We start from the raw sequence: 26,452 nt of genomic DNA, 5'->3' as shown, positions 1-26,452 counted from the left end.
ACCTTACCCAGCCTGGAGACGCTCCCCCCCACCTCCACCCCAGGAAGCCTCCCTGGCCACTCTTCGTGTGGCGAGGCACTGAGTAGGCTCACAAACACAGGGACTGGGCTTGGAGCACCTGCCTCCCCACAGACCATGCAGGGGCAGCTCTGTTTGCAGCCGGGCCTGTCCCGACTAGACCTAGAGGAACAGGGAAGCAAGAGTTTCTTTCTAGAGGATCTGAGGGACTCAGAGAAGGCTGCCCAGGTCGGACTGGGCTACCCCACCTGCCAGATGGGGGGCAGGAAGCAGGGTCCCTCTTCTCTTGGAAGACTGGCATAGGAGGCGGTGCAAGAATGGAGAGAGCTGTGACCCAAGAGAGGCTTGGGCAGCCCTTTGAACTGGTCTGCCCACGAATCCTTCCCAAGCAGCCTCAGGGGAGAGGGTGCAGCAGAGGGCTCAGCCTCCCTCCTAGGAGGTCGGTTGGCTTACCTTTGACTCTGAGAGAGGCCACAGTTTTCTGGCCACCCACCACACAGGCATACTCGCCAGTGTCTTTTGCTTCCAGCCCATGGATCAGCAGTTCACAAGTGGCCCCTCGGCACCTCATCTCATACTTGGGACCAACGCGAAGCTCCATGCCCTCCTTCAGCCATTGCACTGGTGCCCCAGAATCAACCTCATTCAGCTGGCAAGACAGCCGGGCCACACCACCTGCCTCCTGCTCTGCACTCTGCAAGCTAGTCTTGAACGTGGGCTTGGGGGCTGGCAGGCCAGAAAAGGACACTTAGAGCCACAGGCTCTGGGCCACCCTGCTTTCTGCAGAGCAAGGCCCCCCGACCCCCATGTGGTAGGAAGAGCTGGGGTACTTGGGACCACAGACCACTCACCTAGGACGGAGAGCCTGGCTGTACTCTGCGTATGGCCGGCGTCACAGGTGTAGTCCCCTGCATCCTCCTGTTCCACCTCAGACACCCGCAGCTCAACCACCCTGCCCTCCTGCACCATCTGGTACTTGGCGCAGGGGAAGAGCTGCAGGGACCCCTTGCGCCATTCCACACTCCCGCCTGCCATGCTCAGCTCGCAGCACAGGTGCGCCGTGGTCCCCTCGTCCACCTCCTGGGCCTGCAGCTCCTGGAGGAACCTCACGGGTGCAGCTGCAAGGTTGGAGAGACAGCATGAAAGTAGGCCCTGAGCCTTTACAACACAAAGGACCAAGAGATGCAGCCCAGAACCCACATCAGGCAGATCCATAGTGAGAGGCAGGCACAGTCCTGGGAAAGAACCAAAACGGAAGTGACAGCTGGAGAAGCTGCCTCACAGCTCGCCAGCTCAGCTACAAGAGGGTCTGAAGGCCCATGGAGAAGAGTGCACAGGAATGGCGGTGGGACACAGAGGGGGCCCTGGAGCTGCAGATACTGACACAGAAAGCACTGGGAGTGGGGAGGCTCGACCACGGGGAGAAATCGGAGAACCACACAGAGTCCAAGGGAACAGGGAGCACACAAAAATTAGGACCTTAAGCAAGTACAAAATGAGGGAACCCACGGAGATGCTCAGAGGAGGAACCTAGAAGACAAGGCTGAGCTGCAGGACTGCTTCGCTGAGCTCCATTTTCTCTACTGGAACCCCAGACATGGGGCTGTGGCCGCGAGGGTCAGCATGCAGACCGAACTCACCCTACCCCAGCCACACGGAGAGGTGGATACCCACCTGTGACTACGAGCGTGGCACTCGTGGTCTGGGAGCCACAGGTGCAGCTGTACTCGCCCGCATCCTCACGGCGCACATCCCAAAGCACCAACTCCACAACGCAGCCCTGCTGCCGGGGCTCCCGGCGCTCGTCCGCCTGCAGCTCCAGTCCACCCTTGCTCCAGACCACACCAGTGTCAGGTGTCGACAGCTTGCACCGCAGGCTGGTTTTAGAACCCTCTTCCACCTGCAGGTTTTGCAGTGGCTCCTGGAACACCACCTGTGGGACTGCGGGAACGCAGGGTGTATCACATGAGGCAGAGTCAGCTCAGGACGTACACCTGAGAGCCTCAACACACAGGTGACCAGGACGAGGGCCAGGCACCCCTGCAGTCCCATGGCCTACCTCTATAGGATCGAATGTATCAGGACTGGCTGGGGAAGGGTGGAGGATAAGGACCTGGGTGGTTTCAAGAATAAGGAAGAGAGTAGGGATGCTAGCAGGGGGCATAAGATCTGACTCTGGCTTCCTGATGTTTGCCTCACACGGCAGCCCTGCCACAGAGCTATGTCCTCAGGATCTTGGCAGTAAAGGGGAAGGGAGTGGTGTTCTCTATAGTCTACCCAGAAGACATGCAAGTTCGATATGTAGTTATTGTCGGACCCTTGGTCTGTGGCACTGTTCTTCCTAGGCCCGAGGCCAAGAACTTCTCCTTTTGATCCTATGACAGGGCTGCATCTCCCTCAGACTTGAAGAGAGAGCTGTGTCCCACAGACTCAGGGAGATCTCTGTTCCCCATGCACCTAAGACTCTGAGGTATGGCAAGCATGCTCCGTGGACACACTGGGAATGAGAGACAGAAAAAAGACTCACAAAGGAAAATCACTTCCCCCATGTGAGCATCAGAGAGAGAAGGGGGGAGATGAGAGGAAGGAAAAGGAGAGGAGGGAAGGGAAGAGGAAGGATGAGAGAGGAGAAAATAAGAGAGGAGACGAGAGGAGAGGAGAGGAGAATGTGCCAAGACTCAGATGAAGGTTGACACGGGCCAGCGCTGTGAAAATAGTCAGACAGAATAGGGAAATGGAGAGAAGGCTTAGACAGCCCTGAGGAACAGGTCTAACACTGACTGGGACCAGACAGAATAGAGAAATGGGCAGAAGGCTGAGAGGCAACTCTGGGGAACAGGTTCAGCATTGGCTGGGAGCAGACAATAAGAACAAAAACCCAAACAAGTCACGTGTTCACAGATCTTTACCCTCTACCATGTGATTTTTTTTTTTTTTGGTCAGGTGTGGGGCTTGAACTCTGGGCTTGAGCACTATCACTCAGCTCTTCAGCTCAAAGCGAGAGCTCTACCACTGGAGCTAGAGTCACTTCTGGTTTTCTAGTGCTTTATTGGAGATAAGAGTCTCATGGACTTTCCTGCTCAGGCTGGCTTTGAACCACCATCCTCAGATCTTAGCCTCCTGAGTAGCTAGTATTACAGTCCTGAGCCCCAGGTGCCAACTCATATGATTTTTTTTGTTGCTTTGTATGTTCCTCCCACACTGTATAACCTGTTTTCACTGGAGTTGATGTTAGTATAGTTTGGGGAGGGAAAGGGAAAAAACAAAATGTTTAAATAGGGATACAGGTTGACACATTGTAACAATGAGATGTACAAAACACTGTTGAACAACAAACTTTACAATTTAGGCATGGGGGAGGGAGAGTGTAGTTGTGGAAGTGGGAGGGAAGGGATGGTAGGGGAAAAACAAAGGAGGAGGCAACAATGCTTCCTAAGAAATGTACTCATTACCTTACTCATGAACTGTAACACCTCTGTACAGTATTTTCACAATAAAAAACTAACAAAAAAAACTTTACCCTGGACAGTCAGCATGGCTGAAGTCCTCTCCTTCCCACACACACACGAGTACTCCCCGGCATCTGCCACAGCCAAGTCACGGATCTGCAGCTCACACACAGCTCCGTTCTGCCTCAGGCTGTATCTTCCTCCATCTTCTAGGATCTCTTTTCCCTTCCTCCACTGCACAGCAGACACCTTGCTCAGCTCACAGCTCAGCGTGGCAGTGGACCCTTCCACGGCCTCCTGGCTTCTCATGTCTTCTGTGAATCTGGCAGGCAGGGCTAGGAAGGGCAAACAGAAACCATGGGGCTGTCTGGAAGGCTCTGTGCCACCCATGCTTGGGATCCACTGAGTCACACAAACTGACAAAGAACCTTGTCATGAACTGAAAATGAAGGACAGAGGGCCAAGGAGGCAATGTTCCTGGAGGAACAGGGAAAGCTCAGGTAACAGACATTAACACGAGAACATCTCCTGGGCAAGGGAAAGGGAGGTAAGAGACACTGAGAGGACTCTGGTGACAAGACAGATGGTCACAGGGTCACCACAGCTGTGACACAAGTACAGGCAAACAGTAGTGCTGAGACACAACACATGGACAACAAGCCACAGGCTCATGTGGTCACACATGGACGGTCTTTACCCCTGATGGTCAGCGTGGCTGAAGTCTTCTCCTGCCCACACACACAGGAGTACTCCCCGGCATCTGCCACAGCCAGGCCACAGATCTGCAGCTCACACACAGCTCCTTCCCGCCTCAGCCTGTGCCTGTCCCCATCTCTCAGGGTCTCAGACCCCTTCCTCCACTCCACAGGCGCCGCCTTGGTCAAGACACAGCGCAGTGTGGCCGTGGCCCCTTCTGTGGCCTCTTGACTTCTCAAGTCTTCTATGAATTTGGCAGGCAGGGCTGGAAAGGCCAAACAGCCACTGAGGACATGGAACTCCCAGAAGGACTTCCACAGAACACGGACTACACAAGGAGCCACACACATCACGGTAGAAGGATCACCATGGGAACATAGGACTGAAAGTGCAGATGGTCAGGAGACACACATCCAAGGAGGCGTCATAGAGAGAGGGTGTTAGGAGGACAGGAGCATGAGAACATGTTCTGAGTAAGAAGAAAAGGAGGTGAGACAATCCTGGTTACAGGACAGATGGTCACAGGGTCACCACAGCTGTGACACGTACAGGCAGAAAGGAGTGCTGAGACACAACGTGTAGATGACAATCACAGGCTCATGTGGCCACACGTGGACGGTCTTTACCCCTGATGGTCAGTGTGGCTGTGGTCCTCTCCTGCCCACACACACAGGAATACTCCCCGGCATCTGTTTCAGCCAGGCTACGGATCTGCAGCTCACACACAGCCCCAGCCTGCCTCAGGCTGTATCTCTCCCCATCTCTGAGGGTCTTTGTTCCCTTCTTCCACTCCACTGGGGCTTCTTTGTTCAGCACACATTGGAGTGTGGCCGTGGCCCCTTCTGTGGCCTCTTCATTCTTCAGACCCTCTGTGAACTTGGTGGGCAGAGCTGGGGGAGTCAGAAAGACATAGCCACCGTCATGCTCACAAGCATGTGGGTGGCACAGGGAAGACAGAAAACCTGACAGGACCAAGGTCAGGTGTTGGGCATGCTGAACACACTGTAGAACGGGATCTCCTCATGCCAGACTGCACATGGAAGTCACAGCTCTTTCGATCGCTTCCTCAGGCCTTATACTTTATATGAATTTTTCAGGGAAGTGCAGAGAAAGAGTCAGAAACAAATATACAATGTCAAACTTCCTTGAGAACCCTGAGAAGAGGGCATGACAATACAAAGACAAAACCCAATGATAGAATCCACAGTGCTACAAAGGGCAGAAAACTGGCTGCAGGCCTTGCGATCTCCTGATTCTCAGAACAAATAAAGCAGTGAGCGAGGGCTGCAGCACAGGGGAGAGGGTACAGCAGGGAGGGCCATGGGGTGAGTGTGGACGGATGGCATGAGGCCAGTACTTGGCACCCTTTGGATCTACTTCGTCACTTGTGGTCTTCACCCCCGACAGTCAGAGTGGCCATTCCCTGTCTTCCCACAAATACATCAATACTTGCCAGAATCTTCCAGGGCCAGGCTATGTATCTGTAGCTCACATACGGCCCTGTCCTCCATAGCCCGTATCTGTCCCATCTCTAAGGTCTCTGTGCCCTCCCTCTACCCCACAGGGGCTTCTGCTGATCCTGTGCAGTAGTCAGGGCCCTTTCCATGCACTCCTGGAACTTCAGATCTTTGATGAACTGTGTGGACTAGCAAGGATCACACAGATAGAAGCCTTCAAACTTCTGGAGGTCATGATCTGAATGAAAAAGGAAAACTGGAGGGTCATGGGAAAGGGCAGGTCAATAACTATTTTCCAGGATCCTGTGTTGTATCTGCTGAAGTACAGTTTGGATGAGAGATGAGCTCCATTCCAGATCTTCTCAGCAGACATCTTGTCCTCTTTGTGATCTCCTAGGTCTGGGAAGCATACCAGGCCTGGCCAGCTTGCTGCCTAGACATGCAGTGATGTGATGATGAATGTCTCTCATGTAACTTCCACGGCAGACACTGTTTTTTGTCTCATGGACAGCCTTTCTATCGCAGGCAGGGGATCCATCCAGTTCTGTCCAACCTGAACACACTTGGGCTCCAGTACACCCTCCAGATCATGAGCCCCTCTCCTCTGTTACACGTTCTTGTCCTGACACTACTGCAACCACACCCTACCCACTAGTGCCACGTGCTGACTCATGCCTACTGCACTCCCATTGACTGTAGCTGTGGTTATCCCGTTGTACCCTTGGCCTCTGACCTGTCCTGCAGCCCTCCCTCCTGATTCCAGAGTGTGCACTGTACAAGTTACCAGTGACCAGGGATCCCTCACCCTGGCTGCATCTGGACTAATTATTTGCAGTTGGGGTCTTTGCACAGGTGGTTAAGGTAAAAAAAAAAAAAAGGCAATGACAGGACTAGTATCTTTATAAGCAGTTCAAACATAAACACAGGAGGAGGACCGTAGGAAGTCATGTAGAAGACAGCTGTCTGGAAGCCAAGCAATGGATTCAGACTGAACAAACCTTATTCCAGTCTGACCCCAGAACTACAAGGAAATGAATTTCTCACTCAGCACCCTGGTCTATGATGCTTTGTATGACAGCCTAAAGAATATAGACTGGGCACTTCTGTAACAAATAGAGGTGGCTTCCGAACTGTATAAAGGCTAGAGGTTAGGAGATTTTAGAGGTACACATTAGGAAGATAGGTCTCAGGTGGGACCTACAATGCATTTTGCACTCTATATGCATTGTAGTACTCTACAATGTGCTGTAGTACTCTATAGAAGGTAGACTTTAGAAACAATAAAATTGGATGTTGAGCTGAGGAGATTCTTAGGTAAATGGTGAAGATGTAGCCTGGTTTCTTGTCACCCACAATAAAATGTGAGGAGAGATAGATAAGCTAAAGAAAGAAGAAACCTGAACCTCACGATTTAGAACACTTACAACCTGGCCATAAAGCAAAACCCAGAAAGTATTATCTGGAGAGAACATTAGGAAGGGGCTAGTCACCTCAGCTCAGCTGAAGCCAAAAAGTAGAGATGAGATTATCCAGGAAGGACCTGAGAAGGATCATAGGCAATGGCTTGGAACCTGAAAAGCTGCACAGAAGGATGTGGTTTATGAGAACTTTATAGCAGTAGAGAAGCTGCCAGCCTAGAATAAAAAGGACAGAGACAGGGTGAGTAACTGCGGGTTTCTCCAGTCTTCTATGAACTTGGCAGGCAGGGCTGGAAAGGGCCCAATAGCAAAGGAGAACATGGGACTCCCCGAAGGACTGTGCATAGAACATGGAACACGAAGAGCCGCACGCTCCGTTGTAAAGGACCATGTTGTAAACATATGACCGAAAGCCTAGGTTGGGGAGGCACACATCTGCCTAGACCTCCTAATAATGATAGAATGAAGGAATGCTGTCAGACTTCTGGGGGTGAGCCAACAGAGCCCCTAAGCTACACATCTGTTACCCTCCAAGTCTGACTGTGTTACCCAGGCACTGGTGGCTCATGCCTGTAATCCTAGCTACTTAGGAGGCTGAGATCTGAGGATTGTGATTCAAAGCCAGCCCAAGCAGTAATGTCTGCAAGACTCTGATATCCAAACCCACCACCAAGAACCTGGAAGTAAAAGTGTTGCTTAAGTAGTGCATAGCCTTGAGCAATAATGCCCAGGTCCAGAAGTAAGAAGGAAGGAGGAGGAGGGGGGTAGCAGGAAGAGGAGGAAGAGGAGGAGAAGGAGGAGGAGGAGGAGGAGGAGGAGGAGGAGGAGGAGGAGGAGGAGGAGGAGGAGGAGGAGGAGGGAGAGGAAAGAAGAAAGAACAACAACTACTACTATACTGTGAAGGTAGGTCAGGGCCTGAGGCACAGAGGATGACATGGGATCCCAAGACCACAGGCTATCTCCTCCTCAGTTCTCCAGGGCTAGGGTACCTCCATTCATGGCCACATGGGTGGGGCCAGAAGACAGGGCACTGAGACAAAGAGGACTCTTGTCTAGACATAAACCTAGTGGTTACGTTTCAGACTGGCTTGGGGCGTTTTTCATTCTAACTGACCACTTTTTCAGTAAGAATCCTTATCCTACACCTGTCCTCCTGTGATCTGGAAGTGAATACTCTGCCAGGTTTCATGGGTTCACAGCTAGGAAGGTACTTGACCTCAGAGGGAATCATACCTTCAGGCTCACACTTAGATGACATTTAGAGATGATTTTGGAATTAGATTTGATGCTCAAATGAGTTAAGGCTTTGGAATATTGGGATAGTCTTAATGTATCTTGCATGTGAAAAGAACATGAGTTTTATAAGAGTAGAGTGTTACCAGCTGAATGGCTATGTGTTCTTTGCTCCTACTTCATACACTGACACCCACAACTAGTACCTCAGAATATAACTCTATTTCTGGTAGGGCACTGAAAGAAGGAATTAAGTTAAAATGAAGTCATTAGGTTGGGCTCCAATCTAAAATATGACTAGTTACTATAAGTTTGGGACAAAAAGACATATAGAAGGGTGACCACGTGAGAACACATGGAAAAGAGGAACACTCACCAGCCAGAGTGAGAGGCCTCGGGAAAACCCGTCCACACTTGCTGTTGGAATTCTACTATCTAGAATTTATAGGAAAATAAATTTCTGGGTTTTTTTTCATTTAAATTTCTGGTTTTTTAGTTTCCCGGTCTGTAGCGCTTAGTGCTTGAACAGCCTACGGCAGCAAACTTCAGAGGCCTGATGTTCCTTGCAAGACTCGGTTAAGTGATCTAGCCAAATTCAAGAATTCCTGATTCTATTTTTCCCAGCACCCCACCTTCAACACAGTGATGACACACATGCCCTCAGCGCCATGCCCAAGCCCAAAACGCCGGGGTTCCTCGAGAGCCCTGGCAAGATGCCGATGGCCCTCGCAGGTCTCCGGGTCACCGATGCTCCTCTACTCATGCTCCTCTAGGCTCTCTCCTGTCCCTAGACCTGGCTAACAGAACGTGTCCTCAGGAGCACATGTGGATGGATCACAGAGACCAGTGACTTGGAATGAGATCATGGCATCTAGACATAAGGAGGGTACAAACCACACATGGTCAGGAGGGAGAAGAATGACCACACATGGTAACTGCCATCCATGGTCAGGATGGCATAAGTCCCCTCTTGCCCACACACGCAGGAGGACACCGCCGCATCCTGCACTGAGAGCCTATGATCCACAGCTCACACAAAGCCCCATGATGTCTCAGGCTGCATCTGCCTCCATCTCTCCAGACTTCTTTCCCCTTGCACCACTCCGCCACTCCAAGGATCTGCCTTGCACAGTTCACACTGCTGCATGAACGCAGCCCCTTCAGATCTCATGGCTTTTCAGGTCTTCCATGAATCTGGCAGGCAGGGTAAGGAAAGGCCAAGGAGGCACTCAGAACATGGGGAAGAACACAGTGCATAGGACACAAGGACACACACACAAACAGCCCAAAAACAACAGCAGAAGAGATGGTGAGGCAGGCAAATGTCCCGAGAGGCCCAAGGTAATGAACATCTGGAAGAGGAGAGAAAGGGAAGCACAATACCAAGAGGACCATGATTTAAGACAGAGAGGCACAGGTGACGACCGCAGAGCCAAATGTTCAGGCAGGGAGGAACGTTGAAACACCACATACAGACAACAGCCACAGGCTCATGTGGCCACACATGGCATTTACCCTGGACAGTCAGCATGGCTGAGGTCTTCTCCTTCCCACACACACACGAGTACTCCCCGGCATCTGCCACAGCCAAGTCACGGATCTGCAGCTCACACACAGCTCCGTTCTGCCTCAGGCTGTATCTTCCTCCATCTTCTAGAATCTCTTTTCCCTTCCTCCACTGCACAGCAGACACCTTGCTCAGCTCACAGCTCAGCGTGGCAGTGGACCCTTCCACGGCCTCCTGGCTTCTCATGTCTTCTGTGAATCTGGCAGGCAGGGCTAGGAAGGGCAAACAGAAACCATGGGGCTATCTGGAAGGCTCTGTGCCACCCATGCCTGGGATCCACTGAGTCACACAAACTGACAAAGAACCTTGTCATGAACTGAAAATGAAGGACAGAGGGCCAAGGAGGCAATGTTTCTGGAGGAACAGGGAAAGCTCAGGTAACAGACATTAACACGAGAACATCTCCTGGGCAAGGGAAAGGGAGGTAAGAGACACTGAGAGGACTCTGGTGACAAGACAGATGGTCACAGGGTCACCACAGCTGTGACACAAGTATAGGCAAACAGTAGTGCTGAGACACAACACATGGACAACAAGCCACAGGCTCATGTGGTCACACATGGACGGTCTTTACCCCTGATGGTCAGCGTGGCTGAAGTCTTCTCCTGCCCACACACACAGGAGTACTCCCCGGCATCTGCCACAGCCAGGCCACAGATCTGCAGCTCACACACAGCTCCTTCCCGCCTCAGCCTGTGCCTGTCCCCATCTCTCAGGGTCTCAGACCCCTTCCTCCACTCCACAGGCGCCGCCTTGGTCAAGACACAGCGCAGTGTGGCCGTGGCCCCTTCTGTGGCCTCTTGACTTCTCAAGTCTTCTATGAATTTGGCAGGCAGGGCTGGAAAGGCCAAACAGCCACTGAGGACATGGAACTCCCAGAAGGACTTCCACAGAACACGGACTACACAAGGAGCCACACACATCACGGTAGAAGGACCACCATGGGAACATAGGACTGAAAGTGCAGATGGTCAGGAGACACACATCCAAGGAGGCGTCATAGAGAGAGGGTGTTAGGAGGACAGGAGCATGAGAACATGTTCTGAGTAAGAAGAAAAGGAGTTGAGACAATCCTGGTTACAGGACAGATGGTCACAGGGTCACCACAGCTGTGACACGTACAGGCAGAAAGGAGTGCTGAGACACAACGTGTAGATGACAATCACAGGCTCATGTGGCCACACGTGGACGGTCTTTACCCCTGATGGTCAGTGTGGCTGTGGTCCTCTCCTGCCCACACACACAGGAGTACTCCCCGGCATCTGTTTCAGCCAGGCTACGGATCTGCAGCTCACACACAGCCCCAGCCTGCCTCAGGCTGTATCTCTCCCCATCTCTGAGGGTCTTTGTTCCCTTCTTCCACTCCACTGGGGCTTCTTTGTTCAGCACACATTGGAGTGTGGCCGTGGCCCCTTCTGTGGCCTCTTCATTCTTCAGATCCTCTGTGAACTTGGTGGGCAAAGCTGGGGGAGTCAGAAAGACATAGCTGTAAACATACTCTGAGCAAATGAATATATCAACAGTACAGAGCAGACACAAAATCCAGTAGGTGTCAGTCAGGTGCTAGGTATGCTGAGAACTTGATACAGATTTTGTCTTCTCTTAATATTATGTCCAGGTACCTGTGTCCTTTTCAGTCCTCGTAAAGGATATGAGTCTGGTATGTAGGACAGATTCTCTGTTGATCTCTGGCAGGCAGGACATGGTAAGTATGAGAGCAAGACATAGACTCTACCAAGACAATAGCAGAAAACCATGGTGCACAGGGGTAGAAAGCTCGCTACGGATGTGATTTCTCCTGGTTCATACAACGGCCCAGGAAATCGGGACTCACAGTTTTGGAAAGACGTTGACACAGACAATGGAAGAAAACATGGACTGAGCAGCATGTAAATCCTTCAACATAAAGGCCACAGCATGGATCTACTTGGCCACATGTCTTTACCCTGGACAGTCAGCATGGCCGAGGTCCGCTCCTGCCCACACACACAGGAGTACTCCCCGGCATCTGTCATGTCCAGGCCACGGATCTGCAGCTCACACACGGCCCCATCCTGCCTCAGGCTGTATCTGCCCCCATCTTGGAGGGTTTCAGACCCCTTCTTCCACTTCACAGGAGCCCCCTTGGACAGTTCACACCGCAGCATGGCTGTGGCACCTTCAATGATGGCTTGGCTTTTCAAGTCTTCTAGGAATCTGGCAGGCAATGCTGGGAAAGGCAAACAGTCACTGAAAACATGAAGCTATTGGAGGTCTCTGCATAGAAACGAATTCACAAAGAGCCACACATACTGCTAAACATCACAACATAACCCAATGAACTACCATACAGACAGTGAAGAAAGCAAGTAGCTGGAAGAAAGATGCAGCGGTGGAACAACATGAGAATGAGGACATTAGGATGAGGAATACAAGAGGTGAGAGATGCCCAGAAAACACTAGAAGTGAGGAGAGATAGTCGATCACAGATCTCCACAGGAGCTGTACTACATGTGAAGGTGGAAGACAGTGATGGGGTCAATGTGAAGACATCAAGCCACAGGTTCATGAACACATAGATAATCTTTACCCCTGATGGTGAGCGTGGCTGAGGTCCTCTCCTGACCACACACACAGGAATACTCTCCAGCATCTGCCACAGCCAGGCCACGGATCTGTAGCTCACACATGGCCCCTTCCTGTCTGGGGCTGTATCTGTCCCCAGCTATAAGAGACTTCGTTCCCTTTTTCCACTCCACGGGGGCCTCTTTGCTCAGCTTGCATTGCAGAGTAGCTGTGGCCCCTTCTGTGGCCTCTTCATTCTTCAGACCTTCTGTAAACCTGGCAGGCAGGCCTGGGGATGTCAGAAAGCATGGACATAATCATGCTTTCTAAGCACATGGAAAAGAGAATAAGACCCGAACAGACTGGGAAAACACAAAACCCAACTACACATAGGCCTGTGCTGGGCCACTGCTTACGAGCATGTGCCTCCCTACGGTCTAGCCTGTGTTCCACCTGCCTAGGGCACATTCTATGGCTGCAAGACTAGCAGGGCTGAGAATAACCACCACAAAGAATATCAGGATCTTAGGAGAACGCTGGGGTAATGAAAAACATGCTGGAAGTAACAAGAAAGGAGCACATGGCACACAGCAAGGAAAGAGCACAGTGAGGGCATAGAACAGACTGGCCAAGCCTACCCAGGTAGAGGCCAAGGAGAGACAGAAGAGGGCGTCAGAACAAGCACAAATCACAGAAGAGCCACAGGACCCGTAGAGGATAACAGAACCACCAGCCATTAGGGACAACCCCTGCCCCAGCCATCTTTGTAACGGTCTTGCCTTGCATTGTAACTCCAATCTGAAAGGCCCAGTCTGGCCAGGATGCACCGATTATATCACACCAGAGTCAGAGGCCCATTCTGTATTTCCTTTTTTCACAGTTGTTCATTATCTTGGTGAATGGACAGAGGAAGGAGACCCCATAGAGGCTACTTGAAACTGTCATAGAAAGCTACGCCTGACGCCATTTCCCAGGAAACACAAGAAAGGAGGAGCACCCTGACTGGGCTAGAAGCAGTCTCCACGTTGGTCCTGGAGCAGGCAGTCGCAAAGCTGCACCCCCTTGTCATTAGGGGGCAAGCACACTCCTCGGTGCACTGAACTCCTGTATAGACGGATGCCGAGACCACCCTGGAGCATCATCCAGACAGCCACAGGGAAGCAGAAGACAGAGCTGTGGGCAGAGCTCCTGGCCATCTGCTTGAGATTGGGGACTCTTTGCCTGGAGGTCTTTAAGCACACAGTGGCTTGGGGCATCATCTGGATTTAGTCCAGTGGTAACCTCTGAAAATGCAGCACTTTCTAGGAGGATCCTGGCAGGCTGCCCACCATGCCCAGCCCTTCTTGGGACATGCTCAACTCTGGAAGCAGCTCCCTTAGGTGGACAGTAGCTGGCCCACTGGGACTCTATTAGAGATTGACAGCATGTCTTGATGAAGCAGGCTACCTCATGAGCTCTCTGCAGCTTTGGAGGCGACAACCCTATTGTCTCCTGGTGGGTCTGAGGACTCGTTGACACCAGTCCTCCATGCTCTGACTCTGTGATGTGTAGTGACAGTCTGACCTTTCTGCAACTGTCTCCAACACTTGTGCAAGAGCTGCCAAGCAAAGGCCTGGACAACAGGTGGCCATGCAGCGTCACACACCCACTCTGAGAAGTCCATCCTGGAGGTGAGACAGAGCTCTCCAGACAAAGGAGTCTCACTCCATCCACGCTAAGATACCCAGGCCTCCCCGAACATCCGTGATACCCAAGCTCTTCATAAATGTCATCCATCTTCATCAATCTTCCCTGCACTCCTGGATCTCTGATGGGGAGTTGACCCATCATGGGAACACCAGCCACACCAGGACAAAGGTTCCAGCTCTCTGGACACAGGGACACCACAGGATCAGAAGTCGAGTGTAGTAGGCTGGCTCTGTCTAAGGTCTGATTTGCTTCCCATGTGTATAAAAAGCCCCTGGACCTGCCATAGCTAGCTGTGAGTCTCCCTGTTCCCTGCTAGCTGTATCTGTCTAAGGCCCCAAGCCTCTTCCTCCATCTGAGGGAGAGGAACCACTCAGACTGCACTGTGGCATCTATGTCCTAACCATGTGCGGTCACGTAGACATGAAGATCATTGAACTCCGTAGTTTGCAGACAGGAAGTGGGGCACTGACACCCACTCTGTGGGCAACAGGACAGAAGCAGAAGCTTCCAAAGGGACTCTGTAGTGCCCTTTCTCACAGGGGAACTGGCAAGAAGGAACAGGGACCACCCCTGCCTAACTCCAGTGGACTAACCTTCCCCCTGCCCTCACCCACCACCCTGACACACGGGGGATATACCCACACACTCATACATCTTACTCCATGGGGTAGGCCTTCACTTCTGCCTCACGCTCACAGAACAGGCCCTGTCACCCACCTGACACCCAAGGACAGGCCCTTACCTCCTCCTCACACCCAAGGATGGACCCTCATCTCAAACCTCAACACCCACAGGACCGACTCACCCTGGTGGTTAGAAGCACGCATCAAGGATTCCCTCCCTCTTGCATCCTTGCCTTGTGTATCATCCCTCCATCTTCTTCCAACCCTCTATTATTTTTCTTTTCCTTTTTGTCAATTGTGGGGCTTGAACTCAGGGCCTGGGCGCTATCCCTGAGCTTTTCTGCTCAAGGCTAGTGCTCTACCACATTGAACCACAGCTCTTCCAGTTTTCTGGTGGCTAATTGGAGGTAAGAGTCTCACAGACTTTCCTGCCCAGGTTGGCTTTGAACCGCGATCCTCAGATCTCAGCCTCCAGAGTAGTTAGGATTACAGGTGTGAGCTGCCTGGCTAACTCTGCTTTCTTGATGTGCTGTGACCACCGCCCCCGCTCTGTCCTCCCCCTCCCTGTGCCTCTCCCAAGCCGGACCTATAATTACATCTTTCTAATTGCCTGCCTTTCCCTGTCTTCTGTCCCAAACCATGACCTGTATGGGGAGGGAAAGAGCCACCCATTCTTGACTGTTTTCTGGCTTCCAAGATGGGTCCTACACAGTAGGTGTGGGAAATACCTACTAAGGAATGAAGACACATAGAAAACCACAAAAACCACAGCACAGACGGAGGCAAACACAGGCTGTGAGAAAATGTTCAAACACAGAGCCAGCCATGCACGTGAGCACACACGGTCTTTACCCTTGACAGTCAGCGTGGCTGAGGTCCTCTCCTTCCCACACACGCAGGAGTACTCCCCCGCGTCTGCCACAGCCAGGCCACGGATCTGCAGCTCACACACAGCCCCAGTCTGCCTCAGGCTGTGTTTGTCCCTGTTTCTCAGAGTCTCTGTTCCCTTTCTCCACTCCACTGGGGCTGCCTTGCTCAGCTCACAATGAAACGTGGCTGTATCTCCTTCTGTGGCCTCTCTGCTTCTCAGTCTTCCAATGAAGTGGGCAGGTAGGGCTGGGGAAAGTCAGATATTAGAAATATCAGACTTGCTGCAATCCACTGGGGAGTAGCATGTGACAGGGGAAGGACAAGACACAGAACTGAACAGGATAATAGGAAAGAACCCATGGCCCATGGGTGGGAAGCTGGCTGAAGACACAGTCTCCCGGTTCATACAACAGCCCAGAAGCAGAGAAGGATTCTGTGGTATACAAGATGAAGTGGCACAGACAGGAAGAGGGAACACTGAACATATAGGCAATGTTTGAGCATCAGAACGCAAATCAATTTGGCTGCTGTGGTCTTTACCCCTGACAGTCAGTGTGGCTGAAGTCTTCTCCTGCCCACACACGCACGAGTACTCCCCAGCGTCTGTTTCAGCCAGGCTCTGGATCTGCAGCTCACACACAGTGCCATCCTGCCTCACGCTGTGTCTGTCCCCATCTCTGAGGATCTCTGCTCCCTTTCTCCACTCCACCAGGGCCTCTTTGCTCAGTTCACACCGCAGAGTGGCTGTGGTCCCTTCTGTGGCCTCCTTGCTTCTCAGTTTTCCTATGAACTGGGCAGGCAGGGCTACAGCAGGGTCAGACAGAGACAGAGAACATCATCATCTTCATTCTCCTATACTAAACGAAGAGGTCCAAATGGGCAGAGTGGACAGGAGCACTTACCCTTCACAGTGAGTGTGGCCAAGGTCACCTGGTCCCCAAAGGAACACGAGTACTGCCCACTGTCCTTGGGTTGCAGGTCTCGGACCACCAGCTCGAGCATGGCACCCTCTTGGCGCAGGCTGTACTTCCCACCAGATTTCAGAACATCCTCTCCATGGCGCCACTCCACAGGTGCAGCCACAGATGAGAGCACACAGCGCAATGTGGCAGCTCCACCCTCTGGTACCTCCATGTCCTTCAGGGCCTCCCGGAACCGTACTGGCCGTGCTGTAAACAGTACAGACTCAGGTCACCCTCCCTAAGCAAGAGCCCACCTGTGGAAGCAGCAACAGTACATAGGCAGTTCACACACAGGGGGCCAGAGGCAGGGACCCCCACGTCCTCTAGGGAAAGGTAGAAGATATGTGAGTGGAATGGTGAGCCAGGGAGTAGGGGAATGAAAAGTGGCAGGGATTACAGACTGAATTGTGTCCTCCAAAATTCAGTGCGAAAGCACCAATTCCTGACTCAGAAGAAGACTAATTGGTAATAGGCACTCATTGATTCCTTTATTTGATTTTGGTGGTGCTCAGGGCCTTGAGCTTGGTAGGCAGGCACTCTTCCACTCTGCCACTTTTCCCTAGCCCTTTCTGCTCCATTGAGGTTTTTTTCAGATAGGATCTTGTGCTTTTTGCCTGGGCTGGCCTAGACCATGGTCTTCCGGTCTCTGCCTGGGATTAGAAGTAACTGAGAGAAAGTCTGTGTCACCACACCCTGAACTTTAAAGAAAGAATTAGCTAGGCTCCAGAGGCTCACACCTATAATCCAAGCTAGTTAGCAGAATGAGATCAGGAGGATTGCAGTTTCTTAAGATCCTTATTAATATAAAAGCTGGGTTTAGTTCACTCACCTATTATCAAAGATATGATAGGAAGTATAAAACAGTCATATTGTGGTGGAGGCCCAGGTCCAGGCAAAAGTCAAGACTCTATTTCAAAATAACTAGTGCAAAAAAAGTGCTGGAGGTTTAGCTCAGTGGAGAATGCCTGCCTAGTGAGGGTTAGGCCCTGAGGTTCAAATCCCAGTACCACCATCAGCGAAATAATAAATGAAAACGTAAAATAAGATCATTAGAATGGGCCGTTAGTTACACAGGACTGGTGTCCTTGTAAAAGCTCAGGCCACAGACATACACAGAGCACAACAATATGAGGACAACGGAGAAGACAGTGTCTTCAAGTGGAGGAGAGACGCCTCCAGAGTGCTTCGTAAAGACTGACACTTGGACCTGGGACTTGTATTCTCCACAACTGTCAGACAAAACAACTCCTGGTGTTTAGGCCACCCTAACTATGGCACTCGGTTAGGAGAGTACAAGTAATAAAACAGAGAAGCAAACCAAAGGTGGGAAGAGGGTGCCTGGAGGTACCATAAAAAAAAGACCTTATTGGCCACAGACAGAGGTCAGGAGACAGAAGGTGGGGAGTCTGGGGTCAAGGGTAGGGGTTAGGGAGGGGGAGGAGAGATGAGATATAGAGGAAGGAGCCAAGCAAGGCCTGCAAGTGCCCACACAGAGAACAGAAATGAACAAAGAAAGAACTAGAAGGCATCCTGGGATCCTCACTACGTCATGCTCCTGGTGGACATCTGCTCACCTTAACCATGAGTGCCTCAGGAAGGCAACTGCGGCAGACACCCTGGAACTTACCGTGGATCCTGACAATGGAGCTGCTCCAGGCCCCGCCAGCTTCACATTTGTACCGTCCACCATCCTGCAGGGTGGTGCCGGTGATAACCAGCTGGGCCCGGCAGCCTTCATAGCTCATTTGGCACCGTGCAGATGACCGCACTGTCTTTCCATCCTTGGTCCAGCGCACAGGGATATCCAGAGTGGAAGTCTCACATTCAAGGCTAAGGTCCTCGCCTTCTGTAACTGTGACATCCGTGAGAGGGCGGGAGAAGATGCTTGGTTTTTCTAGGGAACAGAGAACACAGTCAAGGTTGCTTCGGTGTACAGTGCAGCCGTGGTCCACAACTGCTATCCCTGACATGGTGTACTCTACGTGGCCTCCAGGGATAGACATGAGCTATGCCAAAGATCACGTAGGAGGAATTCAGCCTAGAATAGCCCAGGTCAGCCTCCCGAGTGGTGTTCCTGGGACTGGAGTCCCCATACCACTGGCAGCTAATTGTGCCTTTTCTGTGAGCCCCAGAAGCATGCTTGAGACCTTCTATCTGAGATGTTGTCTGAGCCTTTTCAAGGCTCTCCACAGACTACACTGGGTGCCCTGTCACGGCTTGCTCTGGCCTTTCAGCACAAAACCAACCGGTGACTCTCAGGGTGGCTGAGGTGCGCTGGTCACCCGCCTCCAAGTAGACGGTGCCCGAGTCCTTGAGCGCCAGCTGCCGCAGGGTGAGCACGTGGTAGCCCCCAGGCCGGGCCTCGATCTCATTGAGCTCATTGGCATGCAGTGGGGTCTTGTCCAAAAACCAGTGCACGGGTCCATAGTCGGCGGGGGAAACACGGCAGCAGAAGGTAGCGGAGGCGCCCTCCTGAACATCCGTGTCCTCCAGGTCCTCGGTGATAAGCACTCTCCGGCCTGAAAGGTCACAGGAAGGAGTGTCAGCCCCCCACTGTCTAGAGCTAGAGAAATATGGCTCTTCCCAAGGCTGTGGTCAGGAGACCCTTCCTGCAGGGTTACTCCTGCTCTTGTGCCAGGCACCTCCACACCACTTCAAGACCACTTCCTTCTCTACAAAGCAGGGAGAATGACAGCTGCTACCCTGCATGCTGACACAAACAACCACTGACACCTGGAGACAAACAATGACAGCAAAAAGTCGCCATCACTATTTTGAAAGCTCCTGAGCTGAGGATGAAACTGTTCTTGTCAGACCCAGACAAAATCACAAAGGGCTGTTACAAAGGTGGGTTACAACGGTGGTTCTGCTTCTCTGAAATAGACACTTTCTCAAGTTCCCAAAGAAACTCCTTCTAATTTCACTTATACCAATGCTTTGCATACCTTGCCTATCCAAGCACACAGAGTTTGAAAAAAAAAAAAAAACAACTTATCTTCTCTAAGACGTCAGCAAAAGATGCCCTGACTGTCGGGGCACGCCACCAATGAGCAGACACTAACACTCCCCCTCTCCCTCGACCCCCTCTCCAGGTTTCCAAGACCAATGAACTCTGTACCCAAGCAGCATAGGTAAATGTCTACACCTCTGGTTTTCAACCTTCCCCTTCCTTCCTTGGATACACCTTTCCTTTACCACAGCACATGTGTTCCCATGGCAACACATTATTCTTCAGAGAATCTCACCCTGACCTTTTAAATCAGTGCTACCAAAACAATGGTCATACTGACCATCCCTTTTCCTCTGGGACTACCTAAGGCTCCCTGGCCACTGGCAAACCTGGCAGTGGTACATCATGTGCAGAACAATACCTGCAGAACACATGCCTCTGATGCCGCCCATGTCTGGACATCAGAGAAACATACCTTGAGCAATAAACACGTAAGTCAAAGAAGGCCACGCATTGATTTATAGAAGGTTGTATTGGAATGCCCTCCAAGACCACCTAGGTGATGAATCCTACCTCAGAGATGGGCCAAGCTGAGCCCAGATCGCTGATAACCTCTGAGTCGCTAGGGTCTATGTAAAGCCTCTATCTAAGCTCCCTGCGGTCCCCAAGGCCAGCATCCCAGTAAACAATGCAGTGAGTATCCCGCCTGCCTCACCATGCACTGAGAGCCGGGCCTGGGACTGGGCTTGGCCAATGTCACAGGTGTAGGTGTCGCTGTCTGCCTTTTCTAGGGCATTGATTGTGAGCCTCAGGGTCAAGCCCTCCTGGCTGAGGATGTGTTTTTCTGAGGCCCGCAGTTCCATGAGGCCCTTGCGCCAGGTCACAGCAGGTGCTGGGTATTCCGTCTTGCATGCAAACACAGCTGTGCCTTTTTCCTCTGCCTTCAGGTCAACCAGCAACTCGGTGAACTGATTGGTCTTTTCTAGGAGAGGGACAGAACAGGTAAAGGGTACAGGTTACAGGTTACACGCCATACCAGCCCTGTTCTCTTCCTTGGCAAACCTGAGTTCTCCCTGAGACTCTGAGTAATGTCTCAGGACAGAGATCACTTCATGACCAGAAGCTGGGTCTCCCAAGGCACTTACCTTCCACACGGAGGCTGGCGGTGCTCTTGGACGCTTCTGTCTCACATGTGTACTTGCCGGAGTCCTTGAGTGTGGCCCCTCGGATGACAAGCACAGCCCGTGCGCCTTCGCTCATCATGTCATACTTCTGACTCTTGCGGATGGCCTTCCCGTCTTTCAGCCAGCGGACAGAGGCTCCTGCCTTTGACAGTTCACAACTCAGCATTGCATCCTCGCCCGGTGTGGCTCGTTGGTCTTCCAGGGGCTTTGTGATGTCCACTGGCCTCTCTAAAGAGAGTGAAAGTGGCCACCCATGAATCACAGCCACTGCCACAGTGCCAACCACCACCTCAGTTACACCCATGACCATAGCCATGGCTACACAGCCACTTAACCATCACCACAGCTGCAGCCTTGGCCTCAACCTCAGCCCCGGCCAGAATGTGGGCCAGGAGAAGCATTTTGAAACATTGAGTGTCTGGAGACCAAGAACGCAGAACCTATAGCCCTAAAACCCTGCGACTTTGGACCCCAGGGATAGCAAGGCCTTGAAGTAGAAGCCCTGTCAGAAAAGGGGAGACCTGGAAGTCAGGGGCAACCCAGAATCAGGAGCTATGAAGCCATAGGACCTTGTATTCTTAGTGCCATTCAGGGCTCACAAGGCTGGCCCTTGTTCATAGAGCTTCACAAAGTACACCAAGTATGAAAGTCAGAAACACAAGCTCTAATAAACACCAATGGTGATTTCCCAGCCAAGCACCTGGACACAAGCTCAAGTGTCAGACTGGACAGATGGGCCACGTGTGAATAGGAGCTACCAGCCAAACAGGATAGTCAGACCACAGACTGGAGACCAAACTCCTAGGAGGTGAGCTCTGAATGTTCAGAAATGCATCGATTAAGCCCCTTGTATGATTAAACCCCTTCACATCTTAGCAGGTTCTCCAAATCACTACATCCTTTCAAATGAAGGTGGGAGGCTGGGAAGACAGGACCTAAAGCTTGTAGGTGTGGTAGCCCCGCCCCCACCAGCCACGGAGATAAGCCCGCTCCAGCCTGTGTGCCCACCTCTGACGATGAGTGATGCCTTGGAGGTGAGGTTTCGTATGGAGAAGACCACCTCCCCAGCGTCACTGGGTGCAGCGTCGAGGACGGTCAGCGTGTATCTGCGGCCCTGGCATGTGGCCCGGAAGTGGCCAGAGCTGCCCACTGTCTTCCCACCAACCGTCCACACCGCTGGGTCACCCGAACTCTCATGAGACAGAACACACTCGAAGCTGCAGCTCTCCCCCTCCAGCACTTCCACTGTCTTCAGCCTCTTGGTAATGCCCACGTGCAGATCTGAGAGCGATGGGAAACTTGTCATGGCAGACGGCCCAGAGACAGAGGACCAAGAACACAGCACTGCCCCAGAAAGTGTCAGATCACATTTCATGGCGTGTGTTCCTACTTGCTCTCCTTTCCTTCCTCACCCCCATGATCAACACCATAGCTTGCATGGCCAGTGGCTATGAGCTATGATCAAGGTGGCCAAGACAGCAAGGACGGTGCACTTCTCACCAGCTTGGAACATCTCAGGGAGGAGGAACTGGAGTCCCCAAAAGAGAGCTCCTTCAAAGGGCTTGGACAAATTCACTATTCCCCTTTAGACCACAAGCCAGGCTATCACACAGCTGCCATGAAATGAGGAACCAGCAAGCCTGTGAACATGTGTCTTCTAAATAAGCAGCTTTGGGGGCTGAGATCAGGATATCAAAACCTGAATTAGGGCAGTGGGCACCAGCCCTGTAGTTAGAAACCCAAACAAGCTGAGAGGGACATGCTCAAAACCCACAAGTTCAAGGTGGCAGGGCCAGACCTGGGTGCTGACTATGAACTGAGAAACCTCCTGTGGCTCTATAATTAATGAGAACTGGGTCAGTCATTACCAGGCCCTTGTCCTGGAGTCTTTCCCAGGCAGCCTCCTGCCCATATCCCTCAGCACCTCACACCCACACAGCCAGTTTCTGCTCAGAAATCAGCTACTCTGATACTCAGTCTGTATCCTGTGGTACAGAGCAAGTGTCTCCGGCCCACTGGGGCCATCAAGTATATCCAGAATAGCTGCCTACTCTTGGTTCTATGGCCTATTGTCCCCTGGCCCACCTACCTCCACCTGGACCTCTAGAGGGCACTAAGCCCGGCTCCCACAGGGATCTGCACAGACATCTCCTCGCCCCCTCTAAGCAGCCCTTCAGTCTCATAGAGTGCCACGGGCCACCCAGGTCGGAGGAAGACCACTCCCCAGGGTCACCCACCCCGATGTCTGGCCAGACCCTGCCCACGCACCGTGCACGCTGACCCGGGCACAGGTCTCCTCGCCGCCCACATGGCAGGTGTACAGGCCGGCGTCCTCATGGCTCAGGTCATGCACCACCAGCCCCCGCATGCCAACTGTGTTCAGGAAGTCATACTTGTCACTAGGACCCAGCTGCACACCATCTTTGCGCCAAACCACCTGGGCTTTGGGGTCCGAGATCTCACACTGCAGAGCCAGCGTGCCACGTTCCTCCACAGATGTATCATCCAGGGCTTTCAGGAACACCACTGGCTTTGCTGAAGGAAACATATGGCTTGGTTAGAGGATTTGGGCCCATCCAGAGGGCATGACCCCAAGACCCCCACAACAATGGCTCACCTCTCACCACCAGGCGGGCCGAGGTTGACACCTTGGGAGAAGTGGCGCGCACCACGCCTGCGTCAGCCTGTCGGACACTCTTCAGCACTAGTGTATGACGACAGCCCTCATGGCTGATCTCATGGTAGCTGTCATTGTACAGGGGTGTCCCGTTGAGTGACCATTCAATGTCCTCATCCTCGTGGGACAGGTCACACGAGAAGCAGACCCGGCCCTCTTCTGTGGCTTCAGCATCCTGCAGTGGCTGTGTCACCTTTACCTCCCGAGCTAAAGGAACAAGTCAGGGTCTCAGCACTGCATTGCCAGCTGAGCTAATACACTCCTAGTGGTTCACTACCCTCTCCACATCTCCCTACCTTCCACGGTAACCTTGGTGCTGCTCTGGGCATTGCCTGCCTGGCACCGGTAGGTACCAGCATCATCTGGAGTAAGTCGGAGGATGCGCAGCTCTGCCATCTGGCCCTCCAATGTAATTTTGAACTTGTCCGATGGGGCCAGGGGCGTGTCCTCCTTGTACCACTGCACAGCCTTAGGAGCAGGTTTGAAGTCACAGGACAAGACCACTGACTGCTGCTCACGTGCTGCCTTGGGCTCCAGCGGCCGAGTGAGCACCACTGGGATGTCTACAGAGAGTGGGAAGAAGGCAGAGCTGTGGGGTCACAAGAAACCAAATCAAGCTGCCCGTGCTCTGAGCCATGTCCATATTCACACGCGGTTCCTCCCCTCCCACCCTTCTTTGCATGCCTCCTCCTTGTCCCCACATGCCCACAGCCCGCCCCACATACCCTGCCCGACATGTGCTCCAGCCCTACATGCTCAACAAGCACCTGAGCATCTATCCTGCTCAGCAGACCTCTGATGACTAGCTCACCACCCTCTGCAAGCTCCCTCTGGGCCCTCCACCTCCTATCCTGTGGCCGTGTTCTGCCCAACTCCCCCTCCCCAAAGCCACTGAGCAGTGTCCACCCTGTCCTGAACCCAGGCATGGCCGCACAGACCTCTGATCAGATCAAACTTTCCCTGCTTCCTTCACTCAAGCTCTCCCATGCCCCCTATGCCGGCTATGGTCCAACACAGATCACCTATGGTCCAGGGCTCAAGTCCACTGAATTCTAGCCCTGACACACATCCCTACCCCACAGGCCCGAGTCTTTCCACTCCAGGCCTTGAGCCAGAGGCATCCGTGGCCTTCGGCCATGTCTGCTCATGGTACTGCCTGTGTTTACCCCCACCTAACTCACCTGAGACAACGAGGCGGGCAGAAGAGCGAGACTTGCCGATGGTGAAGTGCACAGGCCCAGTCATGGTAGAGCAGGTCTTCCTCAGCGTCAGCCGGTGCACGGTGCCTTCCTGCTCCAGCCCCACACTTGCTCCTGCCTGCAGCACAGTCTTACCCAGGAGCCACTTGGGTGGTCGCACGGAAGGGATGGAGGTCTCACACTCAAACCAGGCGGGGGCAGGCTCCATCACTGTCACATCCTGCAGGCCCCGCACAATGGTGATGGATTGCTCTGTGGGTGAAGGACTGGTCATCAGCGGGATACTGCAGAGAGGACCAGTGTCCCAGGGCGACTTCCATGTTCCTTCCTGGGGGTAAACCCTCTCACTTCCCAGAGAGCTAGCATCTGGGAGGATGCCTGGGCAAGCCATACACATACACATACAGACACTCTCCCAGGAAATCCAGAAGACCGTGCATCTAGCCCCACGCACCTTCCACAAAGAACTGGGCACTGGTCTTAATGTCTCCAGCATCACAGGTATAGGTGTCCTCATCTCCAGGCTGCACATCGTTGATAACCAGCTTCCGGTAAAGGCCGTCACTGACCATATCATACTTGGGCCCGGGCTCAATCTCCACGCCACCCTTGAACCATCGCACCTGGGCGCTGGCTCGGGACACCTGGCACTCAAGTACACCACGGTGCTTCTCCATGGCAATCTTGTCCCGCAGTGGCCGTAAGAGGGTCACGGGCAGCTCTGTGGGCATAGCCAGGTGGAATCAGAATAGCTGGACTAGGCACTTTATCTGCATGGGCATCAACAGGCACTGTTCCTGGCCTTAGGTACCCAATGGCTTGACCTTCGCTCAATTCTTTAAAGCCAACGTCTCTGCTTGCACCAAGAGGTAGCCAAGTCAAGTGTCCCTCTCAGGGATGGTGTGGGTCACCAGCAAGGTGGGTGGCTGCACCTCTGCTGAAAGCGCATCCCACTCTACAACTTCTTTTTGCCCATGAAAGGCCTCCCTGACCCATGCAGCCCTGCCCACTCTCTCCTCGGCGGCATCCATACCCAGCCTGGAGCTCATCCACGGGCAGGGCCTTGCCAATTCCTCCCTCAGGAGCTCCCATCCCCTCACACACCCCAGCTTGCCCTCACCTGCCTGCCTGAAGGTTGTCCCTCCCTCCCTCCTCTTGGTCCCTCAATTGCTATCAAGGGTACCAGGAAAGGCATCCTGCTTGTCAGAAATCCATACCACTTGTCTCCAGTGTGGACTGCAGCCTCAGGAAGGAGAATTCACCATGAACTCCCCCTTTACACACAGGACGGGGCCTAGTCCTCCCATCTCCCCAGGTGTCCCACATCCCGGCCCTACTGTTCTGCTTACTCTCCTGAGTCACTGATTCAGAAGATGCTAGACACTTCAAGTCCTGTTTGAGCAACTTGCCTCTGAGGCCTTGTGCTCATGACCAATAACTACCAGTCCTTCCTCCAGTCCCCCCTCCCCTGAGACCCCCACTCACCTTTCACTCGAAGATGGGCTCGAGATTCTGCATTTTCAGCTACAAATTTTATCTCCCCTGCATCTTCTGCCAGGACTCTCCGGTAGATCAGAGTGTATATCCTTCCTGGGGACAAAGGCCAGTCAGAACTGGATGGCGGCACCGAGCATGGGGGCAAGGCCCTTGCCTACCTGCGGCCTGCTTTGCCCTCTCACCTTCCTGGCGAATGCGCACATTGTCACTGGGCCGCAGCTTGCTGGCCTCTCGGAACCACTGTCCAGGAACCTCGTCATGGGACACTTCACAGGAAAAGGTGGCGCCCTCCTTCTCCATCACCTCCACATCCTCCAAGGGCCTCACGATCTGGACATTGCGCCCTGAGGAAACAAGGGTAGCTCTACCACGCTCCCAAGCATGCAGCACTCCCAGCATGGCCACCCTCCCGCTTACTA

The 26,452-nt window shown here is 52.8% G+C and overlaps 1 protein-coding gene across 1 annotated transcript in view; it reads right to left on the bottom strand.

The window, feature by feature from the left end:
• Positions 1-26,452, bottom strand: part of Obscn (obscurin, cytoskeletal calmodulin and titin-interacting RhoGEF) — a 135,538-nt gene that overhangs the window by 57,921 nt on the left and 51,165 nt on the right. Inside the window, exons 28-53 of the mRNA XM_069994064.1 lie at positions 26,216-26,377; positions 26,022-26,126; positions 24,991-25,257; positions 24,519-24,788; positions 23,634-23,900; positions 23,278-23,544; positions 22,929-23,195; positions 21,669-21,941; positions 20,622-20,888; positions 20,192-20,458; positions 18,773-19,045; positions 18,154-18,420; positions 16,467-16,733; positions 16,105-16,368; positions 15,547-15,810; positions 12,408-12,671; positions 11,784-12,047; positions 11,038-11,301; positions 10,413-10,676; positions 9,787-10,050; positions 4,790-5,053; positions 4,165-4,428; positions 3,539-3,802; positions 1,693-1,959; positions 870-1,136; positions 472-744 (exon numbers count right to left, since the gene is read on the bottom strand). Coding sequence (XP_069850165.1) covers positions 472-744; positions 870-1,136; positions 1,693-1,959; positions 3,539-3,802; positions 4,165-4,428; positions 4,790-5,053; positions 9,787-10,050; positions 10,413-10,676; positions 11,038-11,301; positions 11,784-12,047; positions 12,408-12,671; positions 15,547-15,810; positions 16,105-16,368; positions 16,467-16,733; positions 18,154-18,420; positions 18,773-19,045; positions 20,192-20,458; positions 20,622-20,888; positions 21,669-21,941; positions 22,929-23,195; positions 23,278-23,544; positions 23,634-23,900; positions 24,519-24,788; positions 24,991-25,257; positions 26,022-26,126; positions 26,216-26,377 — 6,666 coding nt within the window. The remainder of the gene's footprint in view (positions 1-471; positions 745-869; positions 1,137-1,692; positions 1,960-3,538; positions 3,803-4,164; positions 4,429-4,789; positions 5,054-9,786; positions 10,051-10,412; positions 10,677-11,037; positions 11,302-11,783; positions 12,048-12,407; positions 12,672-15,546; positions 15,811-16,104; positions 16,369-16,466; positions 16,734-18,153; positions 18,421-18,772; positions 19,046-20,191; positions 20,459-20,621; positions 20,889-21,668; positions 21,942-22,928; positions 23,196-23,277; positions 23,545-23,633; positions 23,901-24,518; positions 24,789-24,990; positions 25,258-26,021; positions 26,127-26,215; positions 26,378-26,452) is intronic.

This window comes from Dipodomys merriami, unplaced genomic scaffold, assembly GCF_024711535.1.
Source record: "Dipodomys merriami isolate MVZ:Mamm:240054 unplaced genomic scaffold, mDipMer1.0.p SCAF_440, whole genome shotgun sequence".
Taxonomy (NCBI): domain Eukaryota; kingdom Metazoa; phylum Chordata; class Mammalia; order Rodentia; family Heteromyidae; genus Dipodomys; species Dipodomys merriami.
The sequence above is the reverse complement of the archived record's forward strand: the minus strand, read 5'-3'. Positions and strand labels throughout refer to the sequence as shown.